Source organism: Sebastes umbrosus, chromosome 24 (genome assembly GCF_015220745.1).
Source record: "Sebastes umbrosus isolate fSebUmb1 chromosome 24, fSebUmb1.pri, whole genome shotgun sequence".
Taxonomy (NCBI): Eukaryota; Metazoa; Chordata; class Actinopteri; order Perciformes; family Sebastidae; genus Sebastes; species Sebastes umbrosus.
In genome coordinates, this window is record NC_051292.1 from 10647259 (window position 1) to 10667200 (window position 19942).

A 19942-nucleotide genomic window follows, 5' to 3' on the forward strand; every position below is an offset into this window, starting at 1 on the left:
ATCAGTATTGTTTTTGTGTTTTCTTGCTGTTTTAATAGTTTCATCTCTTCTCATAGTTTTTGCTGTTTTGTAAAATATCTGAACAATAGAAGTGAAACTTGGCACAGACAAGACTTTTCTTGGGAAGCGTATAATCCCCTTCTCTGGAAATGCTTGATTGACATCAGGATCATAATCCTCTTCCAGCGAAGAGGAAATATTTGTGCTGTAAACACTGCACGCAAATCCATCGCCTCATCAACATGTTTGTTAAACTTACACTCGAAACTGGGGATGATTCCTGCAAATTATGGTGCTGTAATCACTTTAAAATTCCCAACTGTGCTTGGAATTTAGTTTATTGTGGGAGTGTGGCAGTATCCATGCGCTTTCTATGAGATAACACTTTTTATGAGTTTCTTTATTTGACAAAGGACTTGCCTTTTGGACATTGTTCTGCTGTCACCACCCTGACGTCCTTTCAGCTGTTTGTTTCCTATAATAATTTCAAAAGAAAAGTGAGAAAATACAGTTTTTAGCATCTCAAATATGGAGATTTCCTGCTTTTCTCTGTTTTATATCATATTAAAGTGAATATCTTTGGGTTTTGGACTGACAAAAAAAGACATTTGAAGACATCACCTTGGGTTTTTCACTATTTTCTGTCATTTTACAGACCAAACGATTAGATAATCTGATTAATACTCCACTACAAGTAAAAGTCATGCATTCAGAATCCTACTTAGGTAAAAATACAGAAGTATGATCAGCAAAATGTACTCAAAAGTAAAAGTACTCGTTCTGCAGAAAAATTACGCTTGTGACTTATCATATATGACGTTAAATTATTAATACGGATGCATCAAGTATCATTTTACTGTTGCAGCTGGTCCAGGTGAAGCTAGTTTTAACTACTTTATATGCAGTTAGGGAGTTTAGTCCAGTGGTTCCCAACCTGGTGGTCGGGCCCCCTCTCGTGAGATGATTAATGAGAAAAAATAATTCTTATACACAAATTTGTATTCATTTTTTTTGGCTTTTATCTAATATTTTTTTTGTGATATATAAGCCTCTAACAGTTATCTAAATAAAACCATCTGAGAAGATTAGATTGGAAATGTCTCTTTAATGGAACAACAAACACTGCTTTTTGTAAGAGGTCACAATAATCTACTAATCAATTCATCAAATATGTATTTCAGGTTTATTGAAAATCACATATCCGACTTAACAATACTTGTTGAGTTGATTTACTGAACCATATGTGCTATAAATGAGCCAACCATCAGTTACTGAACGTTCCTACATTAATGTCTCTTTTATTTTTGGCATAAACAACACAGCAGTTCCTTTATTGCGTTCTTGAACTTCTTCTTTTACCAAACCACTCAGCTGAAAAGATCAAAATGACTGACGGATGTGTGTGTGTTGGTGGTGACAGCACGTACAGCTATTACTGGCAATTATTTTTTGTCATACTCTGTATTTAGACTGACGCCCATATTTTTTTTACTGCTCTTCATACTTATCGTGTTAAAGGAAACTTCCTGGCTGTGTTGCTGTCTGTCTGTTTTTATTTGACAGGTGGAAACCACAGAGTTGTCTATCTGTTTCAGTGCATCTAGTATGAATAAACCAATGTGGATCAACCAAATACAAAGATTTGGGGCTCCTGGGAATCTGGGGCACTGCCCACTTTCTCGGTTACTCCTAATTACAGATATCTAAATGATGCCTAAAGGGTTTATACTATGTTTATTTCATTAGGGTTTCAGACATGACTGAAATGGTAAATTCAATAAGGCAAGAATACTTAGTTATACTTTTCTTAAGTATATCTCGATCAAAAGATTAAGTACAAGTAGGCCTATACGCCAAGTATACTTAGACTCTTCGGTATACTTGTCATACTTATGCTGTATTAACAGTCTATTCTACACTATATTCACTTTTTTAATAGTCGTGTATCACAGCTGTTACCCTGCACTATATTCAGTTTTAACAGTCTTCTTCATCTCCTTGTATTTTTTATATCTGGTATATTATTTTGTACTTTGAACTACTAACTTTTTTACTGCCTTTTTATGAACATGTTTTCAAGATTCAAGAGTTTTATTTGCCATTTGCACCTATAATAAGTACATTGGAATTCTGAGCAGCTAACACCGAGTCAGCTTTAAGAAAAGAAAAAAGGTAGAAAAGGCATATTACAGTACAAAATAAGAAGCACATTCAAATCAACGCAAAAAATAAATAAATAATTACAATATAAAAACACCCTCAGTGTAGTCAATAAATAAACTAAACTACCCTTTGCATAGGAACTGTGATGCTGGAAACTTGAATTTCCCTAGGGAACAATAAAGTTACTATCTATCTATCTATCTAAATGTCCAAATATACAGATTATATTATACAAAAGGATGCACACTTATCATTAATCACTCTATCAATTGATGATATCTTGATTCTTGACAAATAATGTCATAATTATTTAGAACATGCCTTATAGACAAAAATAATGATATTATTTTTTACTGCCTTTTTACTAACATGTTTTTGCACTATGGAACTGTGATGCTGGAAACTTGAATTTCCCTCACCATCAATAAAGTTACTATCTATCTATCTATCTAAATGTCCAAATATACAGAGTATATTATATAAAAGGATGCACACTTATCATTAATCACTCTATCAATTGATGATATCTTGATTCTTGACAAATAATGTCATAATTATTTAGAACATGCCTTATAGACAAAAATAATGATATTATTTTTTACTGCCTTTTTAATAACATGTTTTTGCACTATGGAACTGTGATGCTGGAAACTTGAATTTCCCTCGGGATCAATAAAGTTACTATCTATCCATCTATCTATCTATCTAAATGTCCAAATATACAGATTATATTATACAAAAGGATGCACACTTATCATTAATCACTCTATCAATTGAAGATATCTTGACAAATAATGTCATAATTATTTAGAACATGCCTTACAGACAAAATAATGATATTATGTTTTACTGCCTTTTTACTAACATGTTTTTGCACTATGGAACTGTGATGCTGGAAACTTGAATTTCCCTCAGGATCAATAAAGTTACTATCTATCTATCTATCTATCTAAATGTCCAAATATACAGATTATATTACACAAAAGGATGCATACTTATCATTAATCACTCTATCAATTGAAGATATCTTGATTCTTGACAAATAATGTCATAATTATTTAGAACATGCCTTATAGACAAAAATAATGATATTATTTTTTACTGCCTTTTTACTAACATGTTTTTGCACTATGGAACTGTGATGCTGGAAACTTGAATTTCCCTCGGGATCAATAAAATTACTATCTATCTATATATCTATCTATCTATCTAAATGTCCAAATATACAGATTATATTATACAAAAGGATGCACACTTATCATTAATCACTCTATCAATTGAAGATATCTTGACAAATAATGTCATAATTATTTAGAACATGCCTTATAGACAAAAATAATGATATTATTTTTTACTGCCTTTTTACTAACATGTTTTTGCACTATGGAACTGTGATGCTGGAAACTTGAATTTCCCTAGGGAACAATAAAGTTACTATCTATCTATCTATCTATCTATCTAAATGTCCAAATATACAGATTATATTATACAAAAGGATGCACACTTATCATTAATCACTCTATCAATTGAAGATATCTTGACAAATAATGTCATAATTATTTAGAACATGCCTTATAGACAAAAATAATGATATTATTTTTTACTGCCTTTTTACTAACATGTTTTTGCATTATGGAACTGTGATGCTGGAAACTTGAATTTCCCTCACCATCAATAAAGTTACTATCTATCTATCTATCTATCTATCTATCTATCTACATAATAATATATAAGTATAAATAATTTATTACAGGCAACACAATAAATAAATAAATGATTAAAATATAAAATCACCCTCAGTGTAGTCAATAAATAAACTAAACTACGCTCTGCATAGGAACTGCATTTGCACTATGGAACTGTGATGCTGGAAACTTGAATTTCCCTCTGGATCAATAAAGTTACTATCTATCTATCTATCTATCTATCTATCTATCTATCTATCTAAATGTCCAAATATACAGAGTATATTATATAAAAGGATGCACACTTATCATTAATCACTCTATCAATTGATGATATCTTGATTCTTGACAAATAATGTCATAATTATTTAGAACATGCCTTATAGACAAAAATAATGATATTATTTTTTACTGCCTTTTTACTAACATGTTTTTGCACTATGGAACTGTGATGCTGGAAACTTGAATTTCCCTCGGGATCAATAAAATTACTATCTATCTATATATCTATCTATCTATCTAAATGTCCAAATATACAGATTATATTATACAAAAGGATGCACACTTATCATTAATCACTCTATCAATTGAAGATATCTTGACAAATAATGTCATAATTATTTAGAACATGCCTTATAGACAAAAATAATGATATTATTTTTTACTGCCTTTTTACTAACATGTTTTTGCACTATGGAACTGTGATGCTGGAAACTTGAATTTCCCTAGGGAACAATAAAGTTACTATCTATCTATCTATCTATCTATCTATCTATCTATCTAAATGTCCAAATATACAGATTATATTATACAAAAGGATGCACACTTATCATTAATCACTCTATCAATTGAAGATATCTTGACAAATAATGTCAGAATTATTTAGAACATGCCTTATAGACAAAAATAATGATATTATTTTTTACTGCCTTTTTAATAACATGTTTTTGCACTATGGAACTGTGATGCTGGAAACTTGAATTTCCCTCACCATCAATAAAGTTACTATCTATCTATCTATCTAAATGTCCAAATATACAGAGTATATTATACAAAATGATGCACACTTATCATTAATCACTCTATCAATTGATGATATCTTGACAAATAATGTCATAATTATTTAGAACATGCCTTACAGAGAAGCACTATAGACAAAATAATGATATTATTTTTTACTGCCTTTTTAATAACATGTTTTTGCACTATGGAACTGTGATGCTGGAAACTTGAATTTCCCTCACCATCAATAAAGTTACTATCTATCTATCTATCTATCTATCTATCTAAATATATATAATAATAAATAATATATTACAGGCAACACTGCGGGCAACCTCATCTTCATAGAGGTCCTGAGTGTAAAACACGCGGAAGTGACAGGCAGGAAGTAGCCTCGACGGAAGCGGTCTGGTCTGTCAAAGGGAAGGAAAAAAATTAGCTAGAATTTGACACAAAGAGGTTTTTAATCTCCCACCAAATAGCACCGATCATCCCCTTTCCTTTTGACCACCCCAACACGTCGCTGCGATGATCCTGTTAGAAATAAACAACCGCATCATAGAAGAGACGCTCTCGCTGAAGTTCGACGGCGCATCCAACGGGTGAGAGAGAAGTCCCTCATCGCTACACCTGGCTAGCGATGCTAACACATTCCTCCTTTTAGCGTCACACTGAGGGACGATTAAATGCGTTTAATGGACGTTTAACGACGTTTATAGATGTGCACAAGTCAGATAGATAGTCCTGTGTGGTGTTAAAGATGCTAAAATAAGCAGCAGATGCGCAGTGAGTGTTTTTTAGCCTACAGCTGGGGTGTGTCTGCACGGGCGGTGTTGTGGCAGAATTTGCTACCCCAGTAATTTTGATCCCTACCACACACCATGGAGGTGATATAACACAGTGTTTTAGCTTGTTTATCTAACAAATACTATATATATAGGAGGTTGCATAGCATTAAATGTAGCTGGCAGATGTTAGGTTAGGTGCTTCTCCTTGTGTTTTTATATCTGGTATATTTTTTTTGTACTTTGCACTACTAACTTGTTTTTCTGCCTTTTTAATAACATGTTTTTGCACTATGGAACTGTGATGCTGGAAACTTGAATTTCCCTAGGGATCAATAAAGTTACTATCTATCTATCTATCTAAATGTCCAGATATACAGAGTATATTATACAAAAGGATGCACACTTATCATTAATCACTCTATAAATTGATGATATCTTGATTGTTGACAAATAATGTCATAATTATTTAGAACATGCCTTATAGACAAAAATAATGATATTATTTTTTACTGCCTTTTTACTAATATGTTTTTGCACTATGGAACTGTGATGCTGGAAACTTGAATTTCCCTCACGATCAATAAAGTTACTATCTATCTATCTATTATATTATATTGAAGTTTCCACTTAATAAAGGATCAATAAAGTTACTATCTATATATCTATCTTTATTATATTATAGTGAAGTTTCCACTTAATAAAGGATCAATAAAGTTACTATCTATATATCTATCTTTATTATATTATAGTGAAGTTTCCACTTAATAAAGGCCAGCTATTTGCTTTTACAGCCCTATAGGAGCCAGCTAGAGGGCTACTTGTTAGTTAACCATCGCCCCTTTTCTCCAGCTTCCGCATTCCTGTAGTCAAGCTGAGTCAAGTCTGCACACTATGCAGTGTGGACAAGCTGCTGCAGCATCCACCTTTTAACGTATCCATTTTTGCTGCATATTGTAAAGGTGATTCATTAGAAAATCCACCTTAAAATATTAATGTTTACGGGGTGTACTGTTGCAAAGATTTTTGGAAATTCATGTAATCAAACCGCCTCTTACTGTAGCTTGACATCAGAGCATAAAGACTGTTTACTCACATTATTTTGGGCTGCAACCCAATGATTGGTTCATTGTTTAATCCATCATACTTTCCTAAAGCCCAGTGTAAATGCCTTGAAATGGCAAGCAGCAAATCCACACAGTTGAGGAGCCAGGAACTAGAGAATGATCATCAGCACCACAATGTGTCATTTTGTTGTTGATATGAGGGATAATTAGAGTCAAATTGAACACCGACTGAGCCGTACAGTATTATGTAAATTATGTGACTTAAAACAGAAGTAGGTAGAATTGGATTAATTAAAAAAAGGTCACTATATCCTGACAATAGTGCATGAGACAGGTAATCTGAAAAAAAAAAAATCATGTGCCTCCGTTGCTCCTAATGGCATCTGCAAGATTTCACAGATTTGAGGAAAACAACCAATCAGAGCCGAGCTTGAGCCTCACCGTCTCTGAGCAGCTGTCAATCACTCGCAAACTCCGACTAAACGGTCAAACTAGGCAACACTGATCAAATATGAATCAATATTCTGTTACTGCAATGACTAGTTCTCATCTCGAATGTCTTCACAAACATCTTGTAGTGCACTGTTTAGCTGTAAAATGAGAAAGTTTGCCATGTTGAGATCAGTTGAGGAAACACCAAGCACCGCCCACCAGCCAGAGCACACTTTCTCACTTTACAGCTAATATAAAATAGATATTAGAGAGGGAAATATGACCTGTTGGACTTCCTAACGCTACCTCTAAGCAGCTTATAATACATCGTTGAAACTGCTAAATAATCATAATCTTTTGAATTGTGTGTTTTTATGCAAACAACCACTATAGATGATGATAGCAAAGTACGGTACAGTATACAGTACCCTCCCAACCCCCAAAAATAGGACTCCCCCGGAAGCCACAGTATTATTCCAACAGTGTAATTTACCATGCATATGTTTCTTTATGTAAAATATGTCGAAACATTGAATGACATCAGATCTAAAATGGATTTTTTTGCCCAGCGATGCCAAAAATAGTCTATCCACTGCACGTTTAACAACTTATGACTCATGGATCTCCTCATTTTCTTTTCTTTTTGCAGAACCAAGCCAGAGGCCGTCGATGTGACGTTTGCAGGTACGATTATATGGCTCTTATGTGACGGCATGTAACAGCTCGGTTGCGGCTGTTGATTTGAAAAGTGTTATGACGTTTAAGTAAAACCAAAGCTGTGCTTGTTGCTGCTCTCATCACACCATTTTTCTTCATGTTACGTAATCCACCCGTTGCACATGCTCGGCCCTGCCATTAACCGCTGCTAGATGACACAAAGGGTTACATCTCATGTGAAACTGAGAAATCGTATACATGTATTGACGTTACTGTATTGACGTTACTAAATTAAGATGGCAGGATTCTCCCAAGTACAAAATGTGTCAAGTTGCCAGAAAGACAGGGGTTAGGAGGTCACCCCACGTTAATCACCTGCAGGATTTAATGTTTAATGTGTGGTCTCTGCTGCAGATTTCGATGGCGTCTTGTACCACATCTCCAACCCCAATGGGGAGAAGACCAAAGTGATGGTCAGCATCTCCCTGAAGTTCTACAAGGAGCTACAGGAGCACGGGGCTGACGAGGTACGACACACGAATGAGGGCGCAACGTATATGAAAACTCTGCAAAAAGGTTCCTCTGTGCTCGCCCAGACAGAAACGGGCCGGTTTCAATTTTGAAAAACCCGTTTTCACATCCTTCATCACAGGTTCACATACTGTATACACACCTTGCACGAGCCAGGGTGTCTGCAATTCCTGGAAAAACCTGCTGTCATCGTATTTCAAGAGCTGGATGTTCTCGTCTTTTAGGTTTCAACTTGAGTTTAAAAGTCTGTGTCACGCAGAGGTCAACAGTTGCTTTCGTGATATAAATTAGATTTCAATGATAATTTTCTTTCGAACTGCTGTTTAAACCTGCGGACACTGTGCAAACACGCACTGCTGCAACAATAAAACCATTATCACTATTAAGTCCAAGGCTGATAAGCTTCATTTCACTCTTGTGTCAATGCATTTTGGGTCAATTTTTGAGCCGATAAAGTGTAAAAAAAACCCAGCAGAATGAGGTCATGATTGCTATATGCACACACACGCACAGACACACCTCCACCAAAAGAGCTCTGTTGCCATGTAAGGAAGAAAGCAGCTGCCGAGGCTTCTGGTAGAAACAGGAAGTGAGTTTGTGTGACTCACCCCAGGCGAGGAAATGCTGACTGCGAGCAGCAGCCACTGTGTGTGAATGTCTTGGCCGCCGTCCAGCGCCTTCCTCCTTGTTCCCTAAAAGCCAAGAGCAGAGGGATAAGTGAATGGCGTTGCATTCAGTTATTCAGTCTGTGAAAAGTCTATTTAGAAAAAGCAGGCAGGGGGGAGGAAAGGGTTTATTCTCACACATTCTTATCTGTTCTTCGTTTGGCTTTATTGCTCAGACTAAAATAGGAAGAATATAGTATACTACACTCTGGTGCATTATCGCCATACCGGAGTGTGATTTGCATATTCCTGCCAAGTCTAACTCGCTTCATTCCATGATGACAGGTGTCCATTAGAGAGGAGGCCCCTATGTTAAATCACACAGCACATAACCTACCTTTTGTTGTACAGTGGTTCTTTCTCTGCTTTTTATTGGTGTTGACATTTCTGCTAGTTTCTTGTCATCTCTTGAACCACCTGCTTGGGTCTCGGAGGATTCCCAGAGGTGATGAAAATAAGTGTTGCGTATTTCTAAAATCAGTTTAATCAAAAGAAAGCATCTAATCGTTAATCTCCCTACCTCTTGGGACACTTTCTTTACTCTAGTATCAAGTAGGAGCGCCAATTCTAAAAGCTCTGTAGAACAAAAATGTTATCAATAAGACCTTTAAGAGCTTTGTTTTGCAAAAATATACATAAACTTACATCATTATACAGTTTTTAAAAGCTCTTACAGTCCTGTGTTCCTGTATTTATTGCATTTTCTCTCCTGTGACACAAGATTTTGCTTAAGTTCAGTGCCTTTGTGTGGTGGTTTTACTTCTGTATTTACAGAAGTGAGATGCAAATAAAGGTTGTGTTTTTAATTACAGCTGCTCAAGAGGGTCTATGGGAATTTCCTGATTTCAGCAGAGGATGGTAAGTTCTCACAAAGTTACTGATTGATAACCAGATCAGTTTTAAGTTCCCGGCACCACATAGCCACTTTGTTCCTCATTTCTACAACATATTTTCCCAGTATTTTGCTAGTTTAGCGGTAGCTCACTTGTTCCTTTTTAATGGAAAACGGTGACATTAAAAGTGGTGAGCCATTGACTCGCTGTCGATTTTGTACAATCTGTAACTCCGGTTTCCTCCCAGGCTACAACGTGTCCCTCCTCTACGACCTGGACGCGCTGCCAGACAATAAAGACGAGGTCGTCCACCAGGCGGGGATGCTCAAGAGGAACTGCTTCGCCTCGGTGTTTGAAAAGTACTTCAAGTTCCAGGAAGAGGGCAAAGAGGGCGAGACGAGGGCCGTGGTCCACTACAGAGACGATGAGTCCATGTACGTGGGGGGGGGAGATTGAAAGCTTTCAGTTTCAGATGTCTTTTTTAAGGCAGAAGTGAAGAGCTCGGTCTAATTCCTTTATGTGGCCGGTGTCTCTATTTTTAGCTTGTGTCTCATCTGAGGGCAATGAGTAACTTTTAGAAATGCAATTTTTTTGTTAGGAGTTGTGGCTATAAAATAATAACAGAATTAAGCTCTATTGTATCCTTTAAACCTCTGACACGTTCTTTTCTTCTCAGGTATCTGGAGGCCAAGAAAGACAGAGTGACGGTGGTGTTCAGCACGGTGTTCAAAGACGACGACGACGTCATCATCGGCAAAGTCTTCATGCAGGTGTGTGAGGCCGCACGTGTACATTAAAGTAATTGTATGACTAGTAATAATTGTGCTTCTTATGTTGTATTTTACGATAACTTCAAATGAATAAAGTACACTTACTTGTGTGTGTGTGTGTGTGTAGGAGTTCAAAGAGGGTCGGCGAGCCAGCCACACGGCCCCCCAGGTGCTGTTCAGCCACAGGGAGCCCCCGATGGAGCTGAAGGACACGGACGCCGCTGTTGGGGACAACATTGGATACATCACCTTCGGTCAGAACCTGTTAAGCATTTGGCTGAAGCTACACTCCTGTAATTATTGAACTAATCTGACACTGATGTCTATACACTGTTTTGATGTTTCCAGTCCTGTTCCCACGTCACACCAATGCCAATGCCAGAGACAACACCATCAACCTCATCCACACCTTCAGGGACTACCTGCACTACCACATAAAGTGCTCCAAGGTCAGTTCCACTAGTATTTTGTTTTAATTTTCTTGGCTCTAAATTTGTGTCAATGAGTTCTGGAGTTGGTAAGAAAGGCTTGTTTTTTGGACAACATATTTTTTAGTCATTATGTTTGGACAGATAATCAGGTAATTGTAGTGATATTTTAAGGTGGGCCTGTTCAATTACGTTTTTTTTGAAGTGCAGGACATTTACATTTCCTGTCTGATCTGCAAAGCTAGGATTTTAAATTAAAAATTAAAATTTTATTCTAATAAATGGGCTGATTAGCCTACAAATTAGGGCTGCACGATTATGGCGAAAATGATAATCACAATTATTTTTGATCAATATTGAAATCACAATTATTCATCTTGATTATTCATAGATTTAATTTTTTCATTCAAGTTTCTCGCCAAAAACTACGTTTTACAAGATTACATTTGAACGCATCGTGACGTGACATCGTGACAAATTGCAGCTTTTCGTCTTCTTCACTCACTGAAGAACTTCCACGCCGACTACATGTTGTGTGTGTATGAAGTTACTGACTGTGCCGCTGTTTGCCGACGTAAAACCATCATGTGGCGGCTGCATGTGTGTCAGACTGCCTTGATCGGCTGCTGATTGATGGTGCATCTCTAAAAATACTAATCATGCTAAAAATGATGATCGTCTAATAATCCAACAATGTAAACACCCATAAACTTAGATTGTTGGCAGGTTATTTAAATAAAAGCACAATGATATTGCTTTCAACTCTCCGTAACAGCGTCAATAGCATCAGTTGTAATGTTGATGAACGGGAATAAACTCTCTTATTAGTAGAAATAATTATTTTTTTAAAATACAAATTAAATAGGCCTGCTGTATGGCATGAGGCTGAGCTCTTAGAGCACACGATAAGTTAAGTTTGAGGCTCCACCACAGCTAAATGAATATTAAGGAGGCACCTGTCGCACTCGCACTACAAGCTGCTTTAATCACAGGCTACAAACAAGTCATAAAGTCCTCCTCTGTAATAGTACGTTCCATCCTCCTTACGATAGCGCAGAAGGCACAGCCATAGGTGAGATTAAACAGCAACTTGCTCCGTCATCCTCAGTGATCATACAGGTGTTTAGGGATTAGTGTGGGTGTTTGTGTTCGCATAACATGCAAATTGAGACATGCTTTGAATGGACTCTCGACTGTAAACCCAATGCAAAGTCATTTTTCCGATGACTTACTGTACATTTCAGAGGCATGTGTAAGGCTTTTGTTTTATTAGGCGCCTGGTGTTCAGACTGCAGATAATGGAATTGGATGTTTTTGCCTCAGACAGCGGGGAGTCTGCGTGGGTGACACGACGGATGGATTAATGAACAGTTGTGGGTGGTTTAAGCTTGAGAAGCAGGAGATTATACCTTGTCAAACAAAGCGCTATTGTCTCCGCCGCTCACTGTATTTAAGATGCTGACACAAAATGCCGACCGCCTTTTTCATGCTGAATGACTTATTTCCAATAAACTCATGAGCACATCTCTGGTAAACACAGACGGAGAACGGAGAAACTAAGTTATACAGATTAAATCAACTAATCGATTAGTCGACAAAATCGTTAGTCGACCGCAGTGATGACAACCTCCTCATAACGTAGCGTCCTCTCTTCCGCAGGCCTACATTCACACACGCATGAGGGCCAAGACGTCAGAGTTCCTCAAGGTGCTGAACCGCGCTCGACCCGACGCCGAGAAGAAGGAGATGAAGACCATCTCGTAAGTAGCCCCTTCTCTGCCGACACCCACCTCTCATTTTGTCTAATTGTAAGACACAACGCCATGATTCTGTGTTTGTGGTGTTTTTTTTTTGATGCCATAAAGCAGATTTTAAGTATTTTTTTTATATTTTTTTCCTGAACAATCCTTGCAGTCGAAAGCAAAAAGCGACTCAGCTGTGAGATAAAAACTATGTCTGCATTTTCTTTTTTTTCCTCCTGTACCTGTTTGTTTTTGAGGCGTGTGGCCGAGCTTGCCCACGCTGGTTTTTGCAGTGTTTGAAGTGAGTCAGCAAGGAATTTTTACAGCTCTCTGCTTTGATAAAACATCCAAACAATTTCACAGACACTGTTTTTTTTTTTTTTTGTTTTGTAGCTCTGAAATAATTGGGAATTATATATATATATATATACTGTCAGAGCACAGAGAGTCTTTGTTCTGTGGTTAACGTGTAACCGGAGTAAGCAGGGAAACCGTCATAGCTGTCATCGCTTCGAAGAGGGATAAACATTTCACATGAATTATGGGTTTGGATACAAGGAACTAAAAGACGTTTGGCTAAGGAACCGGAGGTGTCGATCACATATTGTTTAATTTTAGATGTAGTTAAAGCGGCCAACAATTGTTGCAACATACTGTGTTTCCTGTGTGTGAGTACCAGGGAAGACAATAACCTGTTGGGTGTCATGTTCTTTTATTTGCGTCTAATGTGTCATTGTTTGACTCTTCAGTGGAAAGACCTTCACCCGCTGAGGCCGACCCCCTACCCGCCCGCCCCACCAGAGAAATCCAAACCCCCGTGGACACGCCCAAACGCGCTACACTGAGACTCAACGCCACATCGGACAGGACTCCAGGACGCCTCTAAATGCCCCCCCCTCGCCCAGCCCCCAAATACGTGTCCAGTCTTCTTTTTTTTTTTTTTTATGAATAATAATGTTGGCTCTACTTAGGGAAAGCCAAGGCTCAAGATAAATGGAAAAAGGGCATTCCTTGCTTTGCATAGTTAAAGAGAATTATTAGTCCTATATAAATATATATATGAAAAAAATTGAAATTTTTGATACGATATCTTTTACTCCATTTGGTACTCTTGCTTGCCCCTCAACCCCTCACCATGCAATATCCATGTATTGGATGATTTCAATCCCCCCTTCCTCCCTCTCTGTGCTTTCATGTCGTCTGTACCATTGTCATTAAATAAAATAAAATAAATCACTCTTACAAAAAAAGCATCTCTGGTAGTGAAGCTGATTCTGTGACTCTTGACACTTATGTTTTACTTTTTCCCCCCATAATTTCAGTACATACAGAATATTTCTGTCGGTATTGATCTACTTCGTCATGCTTATTTCCTACTCTGCCTTGGTAGGTAGTCTAAGTGTGTGTCTAAGTCTTTCTAATTTGTTTTAAAATATATTTTATTACAATATATTTCTGAGCTTTCTATTGCCATTTTGATGTAGTGTTTTGTCTTTTCAGTTAAAGGTTTACATGATCCTGGATTGGTTGAGAATTTCTACCATCCTTGAACTCATATCTTTTTAAAAAGATGCTCCTTTTCAGGTGCATACTAGTAATTTGGGTTTCTACTAGAACATGTTTACATGCTTTAATGTTCAAAAAATGTTTTATTTTTCTCATAAAACTGATTGGTCAGCTGGTCCACTCTGTTGTGATTGGTCAACCGAACCAAACTCTTTCGGACTCCGCTCCAGCTCCGCTCTAACTAGCTGCTAAGCAGGTATTATGCAAATTGTTACTTGGTGACATCACCACGTTATGAAAGAAAAGGCGGGACTTCAACTAAGGTGTTTCTCCCTTTGGCGTGGACTTTGGGCTTTGTAACTTTGCAGATATATTACTTACACAAAAAACTATATAACACACTAAAGGAAAGAGAAAAAAACACAAATGCATAATAGGTCCTCTTTTACACCATTGAAATAAACTCAAATGCCTAAAAAAGAAAAATTAAAGGTGCTATTGAAGAGAATTGAAATTTTCCCGACAGTGACATTTTGGCAATTTTTCTCTCGTAGATATTTGTTTCTTTCTACATTTCTTCACATGTAGATCAATCTGTTCAGTAGGAGTATGATTAATATACTTACCATTGATAGCTAGCTATCAGTTTTGTCTAAATCATAATTTTTTGCAAAGGTATCCCTGCTTGAGAATCATTGCACTTTGTGATTATTAAACTGCATTGTATGAAGGTAAATACATATAAAAACAATAGCCACAGTAGTCATGTATCAAGAGAGTGAGTTAATGAAACTGCTGGACGACTTTCTTTCGAAATCAAACATTTATTTACTGACAATCGCATTTACATCATCGCTTTACAGGTTTGGCAGCAACAGTAGGACAATGTTATGATGAGTGACAGTAAAAAAACTATTTCAGATCAGGCTTTGGCCATTTCACCCTCTTTTTTGGGTTTTTCATCTTCACTCTCGGAGGAGGAGGAGGAGGACGAAGAGGACGAAGAGGACGAAGAAGAAGAAGAAGAGGAAGAGGATGAACCCTTCTTATTTTTGCTCTTTTTGGGTTTATTCTTTTTGCGTGGCGCGACTGGAGCTGCTGCATTGTTGACAGAAACCTTCTCGTCCTTGTCTCCTTCCACCACTTCAGGGGGTTTATCTGCTTCAGGGGCTTTGAGGGGAGCGGATTTATCAGATGGGGAGCTTTCTTGCTTCACAAGGGCTTCTTCTTTCACTTCTTCCTGCTGCTTGGGCACCTTATTGTTAGGCTTCTGCTGGTCTGAAAACAAGAAAACACAAAAGTGTTAAGCATCTTTTAGCCCTTCAGCCTCTCCTTTAATCTGTGTGATTCTACTAGAGCGTCAAGTGACCAGTCTGATTCATTTTTGTGATTGATCATTACATTCATTATTACGGTGTGGTGTTCAAATCTGGTGTGATTGCATGCAGTTAGAGGGTGCAATGTGAAAACAACAGTTTGGTGACACGACCAGGTTTTTAGAGGAATCATTGGACAGTTTGGGAAACACTCTTATTTGCTTTCTGGCGCATAGTCAGATGAGAAGATCGGGACTGGTATCGATCTTCTCTTCTCACTTTTGGCGGAGAAGCAAATCATTTCCCCAAATGATTCATTCAAGAAGCGATGTGAGGGTTATTTGAAGTTTTTTTCTCTTGGCAGTAGAGATAAACTTTTGTGATTTTATTTCAAATAGTTTTTCCAGGCTGGATCCAGAACTTACCGCTTTGCACCGCGTCTTCTAGAGAAAACTCAGAGCTGTCGGGGAAGAGGGAGGATAAGTATGCTAACAATTGGGGAACAGGTACACCATGCTTTTGTATGTGTTTATGCTTCTCCTTTAAACCTTTAGAACCTTTAGAAGAACCAGTTTGGGAAATACATTTATTCACTTCCTTGTATTCATCATAAATCTTTTCATCTAACTCTCAGCAAGACATGTCTATTTCCCAAAATGTAGAACTATTTCTTTAAAGCTACATTAATCAAGACACTATAGATGCTCATGGCTTCCAGCAAAAGACACAAGGGAGGCAACAAATGTTTAGTCTTTTCCGGACACTGTTGTTTTCTTTCCCAAGTATCCAGAGATGTGTCTGCACCCAACAACAGAATTTCATTTGAGCCAATAGGATGCATCTAAAGCTCTGACATCGTACAATGTACTATTTCTGAGACGTCACCGTCCTCACCTCTCAGTGTCAGGGGTCATGCCCTGCATCAGTCGCTGGTAGTTGTCGGTTTCCGCCTCCAGCTTCATCTTCACACACAGCAGGTTCTTGTTGTTTTCCACGTGGCGCTCCACCTGGGCCCTCACTTCCCTCAGCTCCGCCTCCAGGTCCAGTATCTTTCGGTTGACGGGGGACAGGCGCTGACCGTACTCCACTTTGGTGCTCTTCAGGGCCTCCTCCAGATTGTGGATCTGAAAGGAGGACATGAGGTGTTTTTTATTATACTCTTTGGATATCAGACCAAAGATATGATTGTTAACTGTGGCTTCTCGGGAGCTTTGAACTTTTTCATGTTCATAGATTGTTTTGTTATGCAAGAGCAGATGGCAGTGAGACAGATAAAGAGTTTGTCTGGCTTAAAGTAGGGGGTTTACAGTGTAATGACAGGGCCGTCAGGAATGCTTGTGCAAAGAACAGGAAGACGGGCGGTTTTATCATCTGATTGGTATCTACTGTATGTCCGATGTCACTGAGTTTCGCAAAAACTGCAGTGCGATTATGTGAAAACGTGGAAAATGTTGATGTTGAAGTCTCGTGTGTCAAACTTGTCTTGAGAACGAGCTCCGCTATTCAAATCTACAGTCACGTTGTTGTATTTTTATGGCAATGTGACGTACTGTATCCGAACAGGCTTGCGTGTGGGTTACCTTGCTGTGCAAACTCTGGATCTCAATTTCCAGAGATTGCCTCTGTTTGAGCAGCTGCTTTTGCTCGGACTTTCCAGAGAGATACTCCTCGTTGTTTTGGGCCTCCACCACCTTGATGTTGTCAAACTGGAGAGGGAAAAAAATGGAAAATGATGCGATGGACTGGAGAGAGAAAACAATGTCCTACTTTAGGACCCTGCAGGTGACGTACCTTGCTCTGATACCAGTCCTCTGTGTCCTTCAGGTTCTTCCTGGCTAGGTTATCGTACTGGGTGCGGATCTTGTAGACGATCTCAGCCAAGTTGGAGTTCTGAGACTCAATCTCCACCTTCACCTCGGAGTCGTTGATCTTCTCACGCAGGACATCCACCTCCTACAAGAGCCACGGTTATAAGATTACCTCCGGTATCACACAATGCATTTTTGTTAGTTGATCTTGAAGTCTCTCACCTCTTTGTGTTCCTGCTCGAGGCGGTCAAGCTCTTCCTTCACCAGATCGATCTCTTTCTGTGTCTGCATGCGGTTCAGCTTGGTATCCTCGATGGTCTTCTTCAGTTCCTCCAGGTCTTTTTCTAATTCCTTGCGTGCCTTTTTCTCATCGTTCAGCCTGCACACAGAGGGAGGAAACCAAAAGTGATCCACACAAAACACTGGTGTACTTAGTGTTTCATTTTGGTCTAAATTGTGATCTGAATTATTGATTTCCTGAGCCCACTTTTTGAAGATTGCATGACACTCACTTGTTCTTGAAGTCACCATTAGCCAGTTTGGTGTTGTCAATCTGGAGCAGCAGCTTAGCGTTATCCATGGTGATGTCTTTGATCTAAGGAGATGAATGCATGATGCATATTACCAGTAATATTGTAATTTGGAAACAATTATTTGATTTAGCTTTATATATGAATGAATGAAAGACTTTTATTTCGAACATAAAAATAACTAAAAACAGATACAAAATAATAACAAACAAAACAAGAGTAATAGTGTCCGAAAAGGAGTAGGTAGAAGTAAAACTTATATTTCCCTACACCTTTCTCACTTCTCCTCTAATAACTCATATATCATAGAATGATAATATAATATAATATATAAACTATCCCAGATTTATTAACATCCCAAATTAAATATATGAACAGCATCCCGAGTTTATTCACAACCCACATATCCATCCGGAGTTAAAAAGTAGATATAAACCGACCCTTAACACAACCCTTATCACAACTCTTCAACCTCCCAAAAGTACCTTTTTTGTATAGCTTTTTAAAGTGATTTATATCTGTGCTTATGTAATGCATGTTCTTCATGAGAAGATGCATGAATGTAAAAAAAAATGTGCTCAGAGTGAAATAAAGTTATTAACTTTCATATTTTTCTTCTAGGAATAAATAAAGTAATAAAGAAATCTGAAATCATTCACATAATACTAGACAGGTTAATCATCTTCATCTGCCTTTTTACAAAACGAAACATAGCCAGTACTCCCTCAGATATCGTGGTGTACAAATATGGAACACCAAAATACATGTTATCAAGAGCTCGTTATCCGTAGAACATTTTAAAAGGAAATTATCATCACATTTAATTAATTATGTCTAATTATCTTTTGATATGTTTAGATATATAACCAAGGTCCTTTGTATAAGCCTGTGGCCTCTTGACCTTTCCTGACACATGTCTTGTTTTTTTTTTCATTGACTGGATTTTGTGAAGTTTTATATATGTGCAAATAAATAAAATAAAATAAATTAATTAAAAAAAATTGCAAAGTGAATAAATTTAAAATAATATCATAAATTGAATTCATTTATATGTATACATGGAATTGTTTATGAAATTAATTCTGCTTATTTAATGGTGCAGTAATATTGTTATAGGGATGGGGGGGGATATCATTTCTTTATTCAATTAAAAAGAAATAATTATAATTATGTATAAAAAATATATAAAAACACATAAGTAAAAATGAGAATCTAAGACATAAAATAGTGCAGAAGCTAAAATATAGGGATAAAATATAACATTATTTTATATGTTATATTTTATCCCTATATTTTAGCTTGTATAAGCCTGTGGCTTCTTGACCTCTCCTGACACATTTCTTGTTTTCTTTTTCATTGACTGGATTTTGTGAAGTTTTATACATGTGCAAATAAATAAATTTCAAAATTAAAAAAAAGATGCATGAATGTTAAAAATTGTGCTCAGAGTGAAATAAAGTTTTCATATTTTTCTTCTAGGAAATAAAGTAATAAAGGAATCTGACCTGCTTTTTAAGGTGATCCAGAGGTTTCTCAACCTCGTCCCAGGCGCGCCCCTCAGGTGTTTTCCTCTTGGCCAAAATCTCATCGATCTGTTCCTCCAGATCGCCGTTTTCCTTCTCCAGGTGTCCCACCCTGCCCAGGTAGCCGGACAGACGGTCGTTCAGACCCCGCAGGGTCTGCTTGTCGTCCAAGGGCGCGGCAGGAGCGGCGGCAGCGGCAGGAGCGGCAGGAGCGGCAGGAGCGGCAGGAGCGGCTCTGTCCGTCTCCTTACGCAGCACATTACGCAGCCCCTCCAGGCTGGACACGGACGCCCTGGAGCCTCTTCCACCTGCTCCACCGAACATGCTGGCGGATGTGTTAGAAGGCATGATGGATGAGAGAGCTTTTCAGGCTGCTGGAGAGTCGCTTGATGGATGGATGTGATGGTGATGGATACAGGTAGGTTTTATACCTGGCTTTTTACGCATGAATCCGCCCCCAGCTGTGCCATTGGCCTCCACTCCTGGACAAACTGGTTCA

General features: G+C 37.8%; 2 protein-coding genes across 2 annotated transcripts; one reads left to right on the plus strand and one right to left on the minus strand.

The window, feature by feature from the left end:
* Positions 1-5219: 5219 nt before the first annotated feature.
* Positions 5220-14013, plus strand: arpc2 (actin related protein 2/3 complex, subunit 2). Its single transcript, XM_037762436.1, has 10 exons — positions 5220-5452; positions 7784-7818; positions 8206-8318; positions 9800-9845; positions 10068-10254; positions 10497-10590; positions 10718-10844; positions 10939-11039; positions 12678-12778; positions 13510-14013. The coding sequence occupies exons 1-10, from the start codon at positions 5379-5381 to the stop codon at positions 13529-13531; spliced, it is 900 nt and encodes a 299-aa protein (XP_037618364.1). The 5' UTR covers positions 5220-5378; the 3' UTR covers positions 13532-14013.
* Positions 14014-15074: 1061 nt separating this feature from the next.
* LOC119483897 (keratin, type I cytoskeletal 18-like) lies at positions 15075-19922 on the minus strand. Its single transcript, XM_037762372.1, has 8 exons — positions 19426-19922; positions 17903-17985; positions 17613-17769; positions 17374-17535; positions 17163-17288; positions 16477-16706; positions 16008-16042; positions 15075-15544 (listed from the first exon to the last, which is right to left on the minus strand). The coding sequence occupies exons 1-8, from the start codon at positions 19789-19791 to the stop codon at positions 15189-15191; spliced, it is 1515 nt and encodes a 504-aa protein (XP_037618300.1). The 5' UTR covers positions 19792-19922; the 3' UTR covers positions 15075-15188.
* Between the last annotated feature and the right edge of the window lie 20 nt (positions 19923-19942).